Genomic DNA, 13,133 nt, shown 5'->3' on the forward strand with positions numbered 1-13,133 from the left:
GTGCTCTGAAATGCATGCCAAGAAGTTTCTCTGTAGGCAGCATGGGAATGCCAGGGGGTTGCACATGTGACCATGACACCTTAGAAGGTCACCATGGCAGAGAGGACTGGGTGGGACGACAGCAGGTCTAGAAGTTGGCCTGTAGTGGCAGCAGGTATGGAAATGAGAGTTAGACACAGCGGCCCCAGGCCTTGGTGCCAAGAGGATGTGGGGTGTGAGGAGAAGAGCTTATATCAGCAGGAGATGAGGCCCAGGAGGCAGCTAGATATGTAACCTAGAGCTTAGAGGAGAGCTGGGTGGCCAAGAGCAGTGAGTGATCTGGGCATTAGCAGTGTAGATATGGGTGTTTAACCAACTCTTACATAGCCTTTGACATGTGCCAGAAGCTTTACATTAAATACTAACACGTGGAGTCCTTACGACCTTTGAGGAGGAAACTGAGGCACAGAAATGTTAAGTAACTTTCTCAAAACCATTCAGCTACTAAATAGTGGAACTGAGATTCATCCCCAGACAATCTGGCTGAGGAGTCCAGGCTTTTAGCTCTCTGTCGCCCATTCTGAAAATTGGGACTGGCAAAGAGTCCCCCAAGGAAGACTGCAAGATCATAAAGAAGGAGGCTGCGAGTTCTAGAGTAAAGACTTTGATTAGCAGCTGAGTAGACCCCCAGAAGGCAGCCCCCATCATTCAAGGATGAAAATCCCCTCTGCTCCCTCATGACTGGCAATGACCGTCCTGCTGACTCCTCCACCATACCCCAGGTTGGTGAAGGAAGTAGGGTGCCCAGACTCTACCCTGTTGGGTCTGCCTTGTACTTCAGAGGCTTGTTGTGCAGAATATATGTGATGCCAATGTAAGTGAAAGCCCAGACCCAGGCCCAACCCACCGCTGCCCTCCCAGACTCACAGACAGACACACACAGGCTATGCCCTGCCGCTCCAGGTTCTGCCTCTGGAGCAAGAACATGGCTGGTCTAAAGGCAGACCTGGTATACCAAGTACTTGACATCACTCTCCAGTTTGTTAGGACACTTTCTACCAGAGCTCTTCTGGACTACTTCCCCTGCTCCCTCCTTGGACTCCCATGGTCCTTCTTCAGCCTCAGTCTACCCTGCATGCCTGAAGCAGGAGGGTCCAAGGTGTTGACTTGGCCTCAGGACCAGCTCAGACCAAAGGTGAAATTCTCATGGCTCTAAGAGCCACTGCCTTTTGCTGCCTCTGGCCTTTCTTCATGCTGTGTCCTCTTAGACTTGAACAGCACAGTGGCAGGACGAGCTCTGTCCAGCTCTGCAGAAGGAAGAAAGGGGGCCAAGCCCCGATCTTCTCAAGGCACCAGCCCAAACGTCTCTCTGTTCCCTAAATGCTGCAAAGAGTAAAGCAGATACCAGTTTAGATGCCACTTTTGGCAGAGAAAGTGAGGAGACAGAGATTAACATAAAAATACTGTAATCTCCACCAAACCACACTGTTTTTTTTTTTTAAACAAACAGGCCAGGTCCTGCCAGGCCTTCGTCCCAACTAAATACCCTGAGGCCATCCCCCAACCCTCTACCCCCACCCCACCTGCCCGCTGGCCCTGGAACCAGATGGAGTAGTGGGAAGCTGTTCTCTGGCTTCAGACTTCGGACCAGAGCTCCAGCCCAGGCAGGAGGTTGTGCACACTAGTGCCAGAGCACAACCTTTCTGGCTTGGTCTACGCTCACCACATGGCTCCCGGAGTAGCACCAGGCCACGGCGTTGACAGCAGCACTGAGGAGAAGGAGGGCGAGGTTTCAGGGGTGCACCAGGAGCTGGGCCCGCAGCCTGGTGCTGCCCCTCATCACTGGACCTGGGCAGTTTGAGACCCTCTCTGAGCCCATTTCCTCACCTGTAGAATGGGCTCACAGGGCTATGGTGAGGTGGAGCCAAGACCATGTGGAAAGGCACCTTGTGAACTGTGAAGGGCTCTGGGAAGTGGAACGTGTGGGAATGAGGGCTGGGGGTTCCAGGGCCTAAGCGTGTCAGAACCTAGAATTGGCTCAGCAGGACTGGGGCTAGGGCAGCAATGGCCTTGAGGCTGGGGTGGGCAGGTGGACGGGTGGTGGCCATGCTCACCAGTGGGGTCCCCGTAGGCTCTTCTTCAATTTTCCAGTGTCTACATCCCAGATATAAAGGGCTCCATCCCAGGAACCTGCGAGTGCATAGCTTCTGTCCGGACTATAGTGTTCACAGCAGAGCAAGAGAAGAGGAGATCAGAGGTGAGGACACACACACACACTGACACACAGTCAAACTGGGGCACACTCGGGCAGAGGCATGTGCTTTCACAGACACACCTGAACACGGCTTTGGTCCAGTCAGAACCGCACTTGAAGCCATCAGCACTGAGGACAGACAGAGTCAGATCACAATGGAGGTGGCCATCAGTCCCTGCCCTCAGCCAGAAATTTCAAGAGCTTCCTCTCTCCATCAAGGGTTTGGGCACTCAGCAGGCCCTGGTTCAGAAAGGCCTCTAGGGAGGGCCCCCCCGCCAAAACCCTGTTGACAGGCCCTGGAGGGCCTTTTTACAGGGAATGAGAGGCCTAGCTGCCCCAGCCGAAGCTAAAGGATGAGTGGCCACAAGGCAGGTACCTGAACACCTGGCGGATATTGCTGACACGCAGGTCGATGACCTTGAGTGTATCATCACGAGAACAGCTGAGTAGATGCAGCTGATCATGGCTGAGGCTCAGGGAGGTGACCCGGCCTTGCACAGGGATGACCTGGATGCAGCGGGGCCCCCTGAGGAGCAAGAGCAGAGATGGGGATAAGGAGCAGCCCACCCTGACAGGGCCACTCATGACAAGCTAATGAAGTCCAGAGGCACTGCTGGTCTCAGAGTACAGGAGCAAGGCTGACGGGGACTAATCTCTCACTGCAGCCAGCTCCCTCCAACAGGAACTTAGGCAGCCCCTGACTCAAAGCTGAAGCCCCTGCAACACTTGGGTCACTAAACTAAGTGCCAGAGGGAAAGTAATGGAAGTCTGCCTTTACATGTATGTGCGTGAGAGAGAAGGGTTTCAAACAGCAATCAGTACCCACCAGTAATGAGAAGCCTGAGACAGGCCAGGCACTGGATCCAGCCCTGGCTTTTATAAACCAATCAAACTTAATGTTGAGCTGTTAGATTTAAAAAAAAAAACAAAAAACTAAAACTTATGTTCCTTTTGATTAAAAATTGGTAACTAAATGTAAAAAAGGAGCTTCTGCATCTTGGTTGTCAAGGCTCAAGCAGAGTCCAGTGGTTGGACTGAGAACCACTAAGGTGGCACAGGTCCCCCAGCTGAGCCTTCAAGGGGCTAAGCCCAGCACAGAGAGGCCATCACAGCTTCACTTCCCCGAAGTACCCTCCACAACTCCATGGCCAGAGAAAAGAAAGAGAAAGCAGGACCTCTGTCCCGATGCCTCTACTACCCATAGCCCACTCCTGTCACCTGCTGTCCCAGAACCGGATCTTCTGGTCATTGTGGCCACTAATGATGACATGGTCCCCACACACCACGTCATTACAGTAGGAAAGAACATTGATGGTCCTGGAGCCTAAGGAACAAGGAGAGCCCCAGTCTCAGAGGAGGGTTGTCAAGAGCCAGCCCACTAGACATATGAGAAGCCAAAGCCCAGGAGCCCCCAATGGACAGTATCCTCCCAAAACTAGAACCTGGGATCCCCTGCTTCCCAGCCCAAAGCCTGTCACCAAGAAACTGGCAGAAAGCACCAATGGGAGCCAGAGAAGAAGGGACTTTGAGAAGTTTCACCCCAAATGCCTATGAATCTCAGAATCACTCCTAGAGAGCAGGTTGAGGTCTCTTATGGCTCAGCTTTGTGGGGAGGGGGTCTCCAAAGGGTAGGGAGTGGGGTGGGGCTGGGCCTCACAGTAGGCACGGCCAAGGTCCCACTCCTTCACTGTCCGGTCTCGGCTCCCAGTCACCGCCTGATGCCGTGTTAGCTTGAATTTGGCAGCTGTCACCTTGTCTGTGTGTCCAGACAGTGTCTCCTGCCCCTCATCACAAATATAAATTAAGGGCATGGCCAAAACTCCATAACAACCCCCTTCCAGGCCAAAGCATGACCCCTGACCCCCAGGCTGCCTCCCCAGTCAGACCTCACCTTGGACTGTGCCTCTCCCACCTTCCAGAGCTGAGCGGCCTGATTGTAAGTAGCTGCCAATACCTGGGAGCCCTAGAGAGATGGGAGTGGGAGAGGTCCTAGACCTGAGCCTGGCCAGAGGCAACATCCCTCAGGCCAAAGAGCTAGGGCAGGACTGCCTCTGAGCTTCCCATAGCCCAGGTCCCCTAGGCAGACCAAGGAGCCCCTGGGCCCAGGGAGGAGGATTTGTGTACGAGCCTAAAGGCTGGGTACTAGGATGTCCATGTGTTCCCGCAGGTCCTAGGGCCCCCACCTGCCTGGCAATGGAGACTGAGGGAGGTGGACATCCTATGCCACTCAGTGGACTCACCGAAGGGTCAAAGTCCACACTGGTGATGCTGCCGCCAGCTCCTTCAAGGGTGTGGTTGGCCTCCAGACGACCTGGGGGGACCAGAGGAAGGGACAGGTACAATGAGGTCACTAACCTCATGAAAATGAGAAGCTGGAACCAGGAGTGGGAAAATCAATCTTTCCTAAGTTAGAGGACAGAATTGCTGGATCTGTTCTAGGGGCCTGGGCTGAAGGCTGCATCTTCCCAAATTGCCAGCAGGGAGCCCTAGGGGAGCAGCTTGTCCTCTCAGAGGACTGGAAAGGACCAGAGAAAAAGGCCTGTCCCTAGGTCATGCAGCAAGCCAGGGCCAGGCCTCCTCTAAGAAGCCTCCAAGAGCCAGCTCTGACTCCCCAGTACATACCCCTCTACAGAGCCTAGGGTAGCCAACTAATGGTCTCCTGAGTTCTGAGAGCTCAAGTGATAACAGAAGTGGTCTGGTAGACACCAAGGACCTGCTCCTCAAGGGCAGACCCCTACCTCTCCTAACAGCAACCATCTGAGCTCAACCCTCCCTATCCTGCAGGCCTAGACCCCAGGAACTGGGAGGCTCTACCCTTCTTCAGAACAGTGAGCCCAGAACTCTTGCCAAGGGGTCATCTGGCTACTGCCCACAAGACTGTTCCAGGTGAGGAAAAATAAAGAAATCCAAGACCTCTGCCCACAAAGGAGCAAGCTGTGGGGATGGTGGTTGGAGAGAAAGCACCGGGTTGGCCCACAGGACAGGGACCCTCACCTCCCACAACATTCCAGAGGTGGATGAGACGGTCAGCCCCTCCAGTGGCCAGGAGGCTGCTGTTGGGTCCAAAAAGAACAGCATTGACCTCAGAGAGGTGGGCATCCTGTGGAGAAAAGAGGAGGTTGGTGCCCCTGGTACTTGCCATGCAGGCCTCTTTGTACATGCTCACAGGCTCTCTCTAATGCGTGCCTATACACACCAGAGGGTCTTGTAACCTCTACGTAGACCCCTGCAGCAGCCAACCACCACGCTACCCTCTACTCCACCAACTGGCCTTCTGGTCTCCCAGCCTCCTGTTTCTCCTTCTCCAGTCCACACCCTCATTATAAAAGACTGAGGGGAATCCCACCACAAGCTGTGGCAGAAAAACTCCCGATCCTGCCCAGGAGCCTAGCCCCGTTTTCCTGGCCTCTTCAGACCAGCCCTGGAACCCAAACTCCCCATATCAGCACCGCAGGCATGTGGCCCAGCTCTTCCTTACCAGCACATCCTGAGCCCAGGTTGGAAGTCGGGCGGCCACGCACACAGGGATGCTCTGGTATCGCTGCTCAGGGGCTCCCCCAATTGAGTGGCCTCTCCTCTTCTTGAAACTGGGGGTGGGGATCAGGAGGGCATTCAGCAAGCCCTTCTGACAGGAGAGCCTCAAGCTCTCCTGAGGAGACAGCAACAACAGAAAGCAGACATGAAAGACGGCAGAACATGGCCAGGAGGTACAGCAAGCAAGGTCCCCAACCCGGCCTCTAACCCCTGTCAGTGTGGAGATGAAAGGAGCACAAAGAAAAGCACAGAAACAGGGCAAGGTAAGTGGATGCAGAGAAATCTTGGGGCTGGGGTTCCAGCCCTGGCCTTGACACTGCTGGCTCTGTGACCCTGAAAGATCCCCTGACATTTCTGAGCCTCAGTTTCCCAACTGAGTGGGAGTTCCTGTCTGCCCTCAGGCTAGCACTCTTGGTCCTCTGTGAGGAAACTGGATGAGGGACAGAACCTGAAGGATAGCCAAGCAGGGGCTCAAAATGAGGCCATGCACCCAGCTCCTGCCTCTGAGGCTCAGCAGAGAGACTCATGCAGACTGCTGGGCAAAACACGAATGGATAGACCAAGGCGCATACACAGACCAAGTCTGGACTCCAGGAGCCACATAGGGCTCCAAGGGGCCCCACCCTTTCATATACATGTCAGTGCACACACATACTTACTCCAGAAGCCCCTTCACCACATCAACACAGCGGGACAGCGTCAGAGAGGTGGCAGAGGCAGACCTGGGGCAAAATCGAGAGGCTAAGGAACTAGCTGGTAGGTGTGCAGAGAGCAGTCATTCATTTCTACACTCTGCCAAGGACTTGAGGGCTCTTAACTTCTTGAGCTCAGGATGAGAACTTGACTCCTCCAAGACCAGAGGAGCAGGATGACCCAGAGCAGTCCCAAGAAAGTGGAGGCAGGGAGGAAGTTGGCAATGAAGTCTCCCAAAGTTTCCTTCATGATAGTAAGAATCGCCTCACTGCCAAAGTACCTCCAACAAAAGTTCCTGGGACACTTAGCTGGGGCCTGTGGAGGAGGTGGTGGTGAAGGTGCCCCCAGGCTGGGATAGCATAAGGTTGGGGGCAGGTGCATGGAGCAACTTAGGCCTGCTGAGTCCTCAAAAATGCCCAGGAGCTGTGTCCTGGGATGACTTGGCCCACAGGGCTGCCAAGGGCTTTGGGGACCAGTGTATCATGCCCCTCCCCAAATTCCTTCAGGCCTGGATACAGTAACCTGTAAGGAAGGGCTTGAGGAGAACTTTCAGGTTGGAGAATGGGGGAAGGAGCTGCAGCCTCAACGCCAGGCAAATGAAGACAGATGCGGGGTGCGGGGGGAGGGGGGGATGAGGGGAGGAGCCCAAGGACTGAATCCCCAATCAGGTCCAACCATGTGAACTCACATATCTCCACATGCTCAGATGTTCATACATACTCAAGTATGCTCATCCAGGCTTGCACACTCATGTGCTCTCATGTCCCTATGTATGCAAACACATGCCTGTGACAGCTGAGCCCAGGGCCTTCACCACAGTTTCTCTCCCTTTCACTAACCTGACACCCAACCCCAGTGGAGATCAAGCCTGTCCTGGGAAGCATGAGCTGTATTCCAGAATCTTCCCAAGGCCCCTCCCAACCCAAGAGGTGGCTTAAGGTCCTAGAGGAAGACTCTGGGGTGGGCCCAGCTTAAAGCGCTGGGACAGTCCTCACCTGAAGGCCCTCTTCTTCCACTTCTCACCAGCCTCACTATCCAGAAACTCTGGCTCAGCAGGCAGGGCTGGAGTCATCTCGGCCCCCTCCCTGATTCCATCTCCTAGGGTGTCTGGGTTCCTGGGAAAGGGAATGGAACTCAAGAAGGTGAACGGACCAAGCCAATTCCTCCCTGCCCCAGTGCCTGATATGGTGAAGAAGTGCCGACCCGGTAAGTGCACATGTGAAGGGCCCAACGTGTTGGCTCCTATGACCTCACGTGTCTACGTGTCCTGTGAGCTCGGTCTACATGGGGACCCGGGGACCCGGGGACCGTGGCTGTGCACACGTGGGGTCAGGTACATGAGTGACCGCAGGCAGGTGTGGGGCAGGGTAGAACTGGAGGCAACGGCCCGAAAGCAGGGAGAGCGCTCCAGAGCACGAGGGGCAGAGCCGGTGGCTGAGGCTCCCGGCACATCCCCACTCTTACTCGCTGATGCTCACTGTCCGCTTGGCGGCTTTCTTCAGCTCCTGGGACACCCGCGCCTGCTTGGCCCTGGGGGAGAAAATATTCCTAGGAGCCGGGAGCGGGACTCTGCCGCCTTCCTGCGAGGGCAAGGCCGGGTGGGTCCTTGCCCTGGGGGAAGGTGCGCGGGAGTCTCGTTCACCTCCAAGACAAGGGGCGTGACCGCTCGCTTCCCCGAGGGGTGGGGCCCAGCGCTCTCACTTCTCCCGGCGCTCGTTGCGCAAGTTGCGCTCCGCAGCGGCGCGCGCCTTGCGTTGCACCAGCCTCTCCAGCAGGTCTTGCGCCTCTTCCTCGAGCCTGCGCAATGCCGCCTCCTGGAGTCCGGCGTGCGCGCGCAGCGCCTCATAGGCCGCCCGCTGAGCCGCGTTCCGCGCCTGCAGAGCGTCCACCTGCTGAGCGTGCTGCGCCCGCGCCTCCTGCAGCTGTGTCACGCGGGCCTCCAAAGCCGCCAGCCTGGAGCAGGAGCAAACCAACATCACTGCCCAGGGGGGATGGGTCTCAGAGCTGGGGCAGACTTGCCTGTGGCCACGCGCCAGCCAGGCAGCTAAAGCAAGTCTCCCACCCAGCCTTCCCTCCTCAACTCCTGCGGCTCCGGGAGTTTGGGGACGTGGGGAAAGCTGTCGGCCCTGCTGGAGACACGCGGGCTCACTCCGTACCCCCTCCCAGGCAGAGATGGCCCGGAGCCTCCCAGAGGTGGGCACGGTCCCTCTGGCACCCGCCGGCGCCTCACCTGCGTTGCCGCTCCTCCAGCTCCGACTCCAGGGAGCCCAGGGCTGCGCTCTTCTCCACCACCTGGTATGCCATCTGGGGGCAGTTAGGGGCCAGACAGGTGGGCTTCTGTGTAGGACTTCAGCCAGGGTCTGCTACTCCACCCACCCGCCCCCTTATTGAAAAGCAAGTTGAGGCGCAGGTAAACTTAGGGTCTTGCACAGGAATGCACTATGGGGAATGCACTGCCATTTCCTAGAACAATAGAGGGGACTTAGACTCTGGAATCTAAACACCAGAGTTTCAAATCTGGCATCCCCACTAATTTTCTGTGACCCTGGGGTAGTCATTCAACCTCTCTGAACCTGTTCTGTTTTTCCATCTGTAAATTGGAAATGATAGTGCTTACCTAATATGGTAACAAGGAATTATTATAAGAAATAGTATTTCAAATAATGGCAAATTTTAAATTTTTTTATATAGCACTTATGTGTGCCATGCCTTGTTCTGAGCATTCTACATATATTACCTCTTTTAATCCCTGTAACAACACAGGTAGGTACTGCCATTCTTCCCATTTTACAGACAAGAACATCAACACAGAGAGATTAAGTTTCTTGCTCAAAGTTACGTAGCTAAGTGGCAGAACTGATATTGGAACCCAAGCCACCTAACGTTATGCTCCAAGTAAAGGGCTGGTCCACAGGAGGGGTTCAAGGGATGTGGGTTCTGTTCCCCACCTCTCCAACCCTCCACTTACCCAAGCAAAACATCCGGAGAGTAACAAAGAGCCCTCAGCAGAGGCACACAGGCTAAGGAACAGGAATGGACTGTGGGAGCACAGGGCCTAGACTGAATACTTGAGATGCCCCACAGCACATGAGTGGGGGTGAAGGTCATCTCATCTATACTCCTATGTCATGAACAATCCTTCAACCAAGAGCCAAGAGCTGGGGAAGCCTTAGAGGTAAAGCTCAACTCTCACCCTTTGGAGCTGAGGGATCGGTGGGAGAGACAAACCCCAATAAAAGCAGTTCCCACCAGTGTGGCAAGAGGAACATGAGGAAATAACCAAGGCTGGGGGCTCTATTGCTAACTTGTTCCTGTTCTCATGTGGGCCTGGTGAAGGACACATTGAGGAGCAAGGTTGGTGCAGTGACACGAGTAGCTTGAGGGCCTTTGGACGGCCCCTGGCGGGAGGGGCAGGCTCAAAGGCAGGACCTCGCGGCGTCCGTAAACATCAAAGAGCGCCTGCGCAAACCGAATGACTTGGGAGAGACACATGAGGGCGCTTCAACCAAGATAACAGAAATCGTAACGTGACGGTCCCGCATCTTTCTGTTCTTTCTCTTACAGTTTGCGAAGCACAGCCCCCTTCATTGCCTCTCTAAATTTACGCAACCAGAGTCCTAGTATCACAGAGTGTGAAGGACCAGAGATGGTTCAGAAATTACGGACTCTAGGCCAGACTCTACTTCTGACTTACTGTGTGACCTTGGGTAATTCTGGTTCCTTGGAGACCTAAGTCTCATTTGTAAATGAAAATACGTTGTTGGAGGGATCAAATGAGATGCAAGAGTGAAACTAAATCCTCGAACTGTCTATAACGGCAAAATATAGTCAGGAGATTGCCCCTCAGATTGAGGGGCCCATTTCCTCATTCAACAAGTTACAAAACTGAGGGCCCCAAAAGGGACAGAAGCTTGTCCCAGGTCCCAGCAATCTGTGAACAAGGAGCCCTGCACATGCAAGGCAGGGAGGCCGACTTTCATAGCTGACGTAGTTTATAACATAATTCCTTTCACCACTAAGCAATCTGACTACCACTTCCACTTCCTCACCTGTCATTTACTTTCACTGATATTTTCATATTCAATATTTTTTTTATCTGATGCTTTTCAAAACTCTAATAATAGATTAGTGGTTACCAGGAGTTAACCACTGGTTGGGGGAGAGGGGAATGTTGTGACAAAAACAGGGTAGCAAGAGAGAGATCTCTGTGGTGATGAAATAGTGCTATATCTTGATAGTCACACAAATCTACACATGTGACAAAATGACAAAGAATTATATACACTTCATACCAATATCAATTTCCTGGTTGTGTGTGCTGTAGTTACATAAGATGTAACCAATTGGGGAAACTGGGTAAAGAGTACACAGGACCTCTCTGTACTGTCTTTGCAGCTTCCTGTGAATCGATAACTATTTAAAAATAAAAAAAAATGTTACCTGCTTGCTTTGATATGTGAAACAGTACTAAGAACTAAAGAAAAAGCCCCTCCTCATCCCTTGGCATATCCAGTGAGAGCTGACTGGTGTATGAAAAAGTAAGGGAGTGCTGAGGGCGAAGGGTGTGTGGAATTACCCCCAAACAAAGGGAACCATGAGCTCAGAGACAAGAGAGTGGCAGGATATAGATATATACACACAAAACTGATAATAGGGAGATGTGGTAAAAGGGGCTTTTACTTTTGTACTCTCTGGGCTTTGTTCTCTTTGAAATATTCACAACAAGCCATGTATTGTATATTACTTGTCTTTTTTTAATGGAAGTCATTTTTATTATTAAAATATATCACTGAGTGCTGTATGGAGAATGGGTGAGGGTGCCAAGGGAGGAGTCATTTAGGGAGGAATGAGGATAACTTGGACCAGGCTGGATATGGTACAGGAAACAGAGAAGTTGATGGATTTGGAGACAGGATGACTAGCTGGTGACTAGCTCAGAACAGAAGGCTGGGAATGGTCAGGGGTGCCCCTAGGTTTCCAGCCTGGTGACTAACTATCAATGGAGGGAGGGGGCATGATCTACTTCATTCATCACTTAGTCTACAGATATTCATTAGCATGGACTGTGGAGACAGGCCCCAGGGATGTGATAGAAGCAAAAAAGGCATCTCAAGCCTTGGGGCACTGACTGTCGAGAAGGGGGTTCAGATGTTTGAAAATAACCTCTCAAATGTCAAATTGCTACTACAACAGAGCTCTGAGAGAGGTGCTCACTCGGTTCACACCCCATTCCCACACTAGTTGGGCAAGTGAAGTGGCATGTGTTCACTGGCCTATCAGTCTCCTCCAGTGCACTGGAAGCTCCGTGGGGCCAGGTCTTATTAACTGTTGTATTCCCTGTGCCTTGGATGTATCAATTGTCAATAAATATTTGTTGAAAAAATTAATGGAGAACACAGAGGTGGATGCATGTGGGAGGTAGTTCAAAGCCTGGCTCCACCTCGCTAAGCCTCAGTTTCGTCTGTAAACATGGAGTTGTGGAGGATGAGCTGAAATAACAGATAGCACAGTGCCTGTGTGGAGTCGTTTCAATGTGATGTTGGCTATATTATTATAGAGGTGATAATGAGTCTGACTTTAGATGTGAAGTCCAAAAATCAGCTGAGCAAGAGAGAGAGTCTGGAGCTCAAAAGTGAAGGCTGGGCTACAGACAGGTCTGGAAGTCAGCAAACAAAGTCTCCAAGGCTGTGGGAGTCAGTGAAACCACCTGAGCTCCAAGGAACATCCACATGAAAAGGGAGGAGGCTAGGGGAAGAGGGAAAAGAGCCAGAGAAGGAAGCTGAAGCAACAGCTACGGAAATTAGAGGTAAACCAGGAGAGTGTGGTGTAACAAGCCAAGAGACACCATGGGGGGTGGGGGCAGCAGTGTCAGATAGAGGTAGCACACCCGCCATGGAGGTGGCCCACCTTACTCATTTAGTCTGAAAATGTGTATTAAATAATCAACTGGTGCTGGGCCCTGGATTTGGCAGGGCAAGTAGTGAGTGGAGCTGGCTGGACCATCCTGAAGGGAAAACAGAGTCCACCTGGGCCCTGTATACCTCACCCTCCTCCCTGAGCTCTCACTTCCTCCAACTGCTATTGAAGCCCACTTCATCCTGGGCTGCCAGAGCCAAGCTAGAGGCACTTTCACCCCTGTCCAGCCTCAAGGCTTGGGGAATGTCCCTCATTTGCTGGCTCCCTTGGACCACATCTCCCAGCCCCCAAAGTCCTGGATCCTGGCCCCACCCCATTCTCTCTCAGACCCCTGCCCAGCCTACCTCACCACAGACCAGCCGGAGCCCCTCCTCCTCCTCTTGCCACTTTACCCTCAGAGTGGCTGGCGATGAGACTTGGTCTGTATCAGGCCCCGACTCTTCCTCCCTGCCAACCAATTAAAAGAGTGGTGCTCATTGTCCCTCTATTCATTCAGGGGATACGTATGAGGAGCCTTAAGCCAAACCCATGCACTTTCTCCTAAGGAAGTTGGAAGCCAGAAAGCCAGTAGAGGAAAGAGCACGTCTCCAGAAGCTGAAGCTGCCCATAACTCCTCAGCTCAGGGAGTCCCCCAGGCCTTGAGTTCCATGGCAGGGACCCTCCTCAAGAAGCATCTCACAACTCTTGAGTCCCAACCCATTCCTGCTTCTCATCTTCACTCCCTCTCTGGAATAGGCAGCAAGACCCTTCTGTAGGC

The 13,133-nt window shown here is 53.2% G+C and overlaps 1 protein-coding gene across 2 annotated transcripts; it reads right to left on the reverse strand.

Annotated features, from left to right (window-relative positions):
* Positions 1–1,428: 1,428 nt before the first annotated feature.
* ATG16L2 (autophagy related 16 like 2) lies at positions 1,429–13,117 on the reverse strand. Of its 2 annotated transcripts, none has more exons than XM_023521677.1 (16): positions 12,721–13,117; positions 8,691–8,764; positions 8,162–8,413; positions 7,925–7,990; positions 7,456–7,575; positions 6,427–6,489; positions 5,712–5,820; positions 5,228–5,333; positions 4,474–4,544; positions 4,125–4,196; positions 3,891–4,017; positions 3,452–3,557; positions 2,610–2,759; positions 2,315–2,362; positions 2,094–2,195; positions 1,429–1,748 (listed from the first exon to the last, which is right to left on the reverse strand). In XM_023521677.1, the coding sequence occupies exons 2-16, from the start codon at positions 8,762–8,764 to the stop codon at positions 1,661–1,663; spliced, it is 1,554 nt and encodes a 517-aa protein (XP_023377445.1). In that variant the 5' UTR covers positions 12,721–13,117; the 3' UTR covers positions 1,429–1,660. The 2 variants fall into 2 exon arrangements, with proteins under 2 accessions (XP_023377445.1, XP_023377446.1); XM_023521678.1 differs by having other exon boundaries at positions 3,891–4,011; positions 12,721–13,115.
* Positions 13,118–13,133: the final 16 nt, after the last annotated feature.

This window comes from Pteropus vampyrus, unplaced genomic scaffold (assembly GCF_000151845.1).
Source record: "Pteropus vampyrus isolate Shadow unplaced genomic scaffold, Pvam_2.0 Scaffold311, whole genome shotgun sequence".
Classification (NCBI taxonomy): domain Eukaryota; kingdom Metazoa; phylum Chordata; class Mammalia; order Chiroptera; family Pteropodidae; genus Pteropus; species Pteropus vampyrus.

What these genes read in the sequence shown, in the direction of transcription:
- ATG16L2 (XM_023521677.1), bottom strand. Translation starts at nt 8,764, where the DNA reads ATGGCATACCAGGTGGTGGAGAAGAGCGCAGCCCTGGGCTCCCTGGAG. An exon ending in CTGGAGGAGCGGCAACGCAG is followed by an intron (nt 8,414 to 8,690) that starts GTGAGGCGCCGG and finishes CTCCTGCTCCAG; the next exon opens with GCTGGCGGCTTTGGAGGCCC. An exon ending in CGCAACGAGCGCCGGGAGAA is followed by an intron (nt 7,991 to 8,161) that starts GTGAGAGCGCTG and finishes TTTCTCCCCCAG; the next exon opens with GGCCAAGCAGGCGCGGGTGT.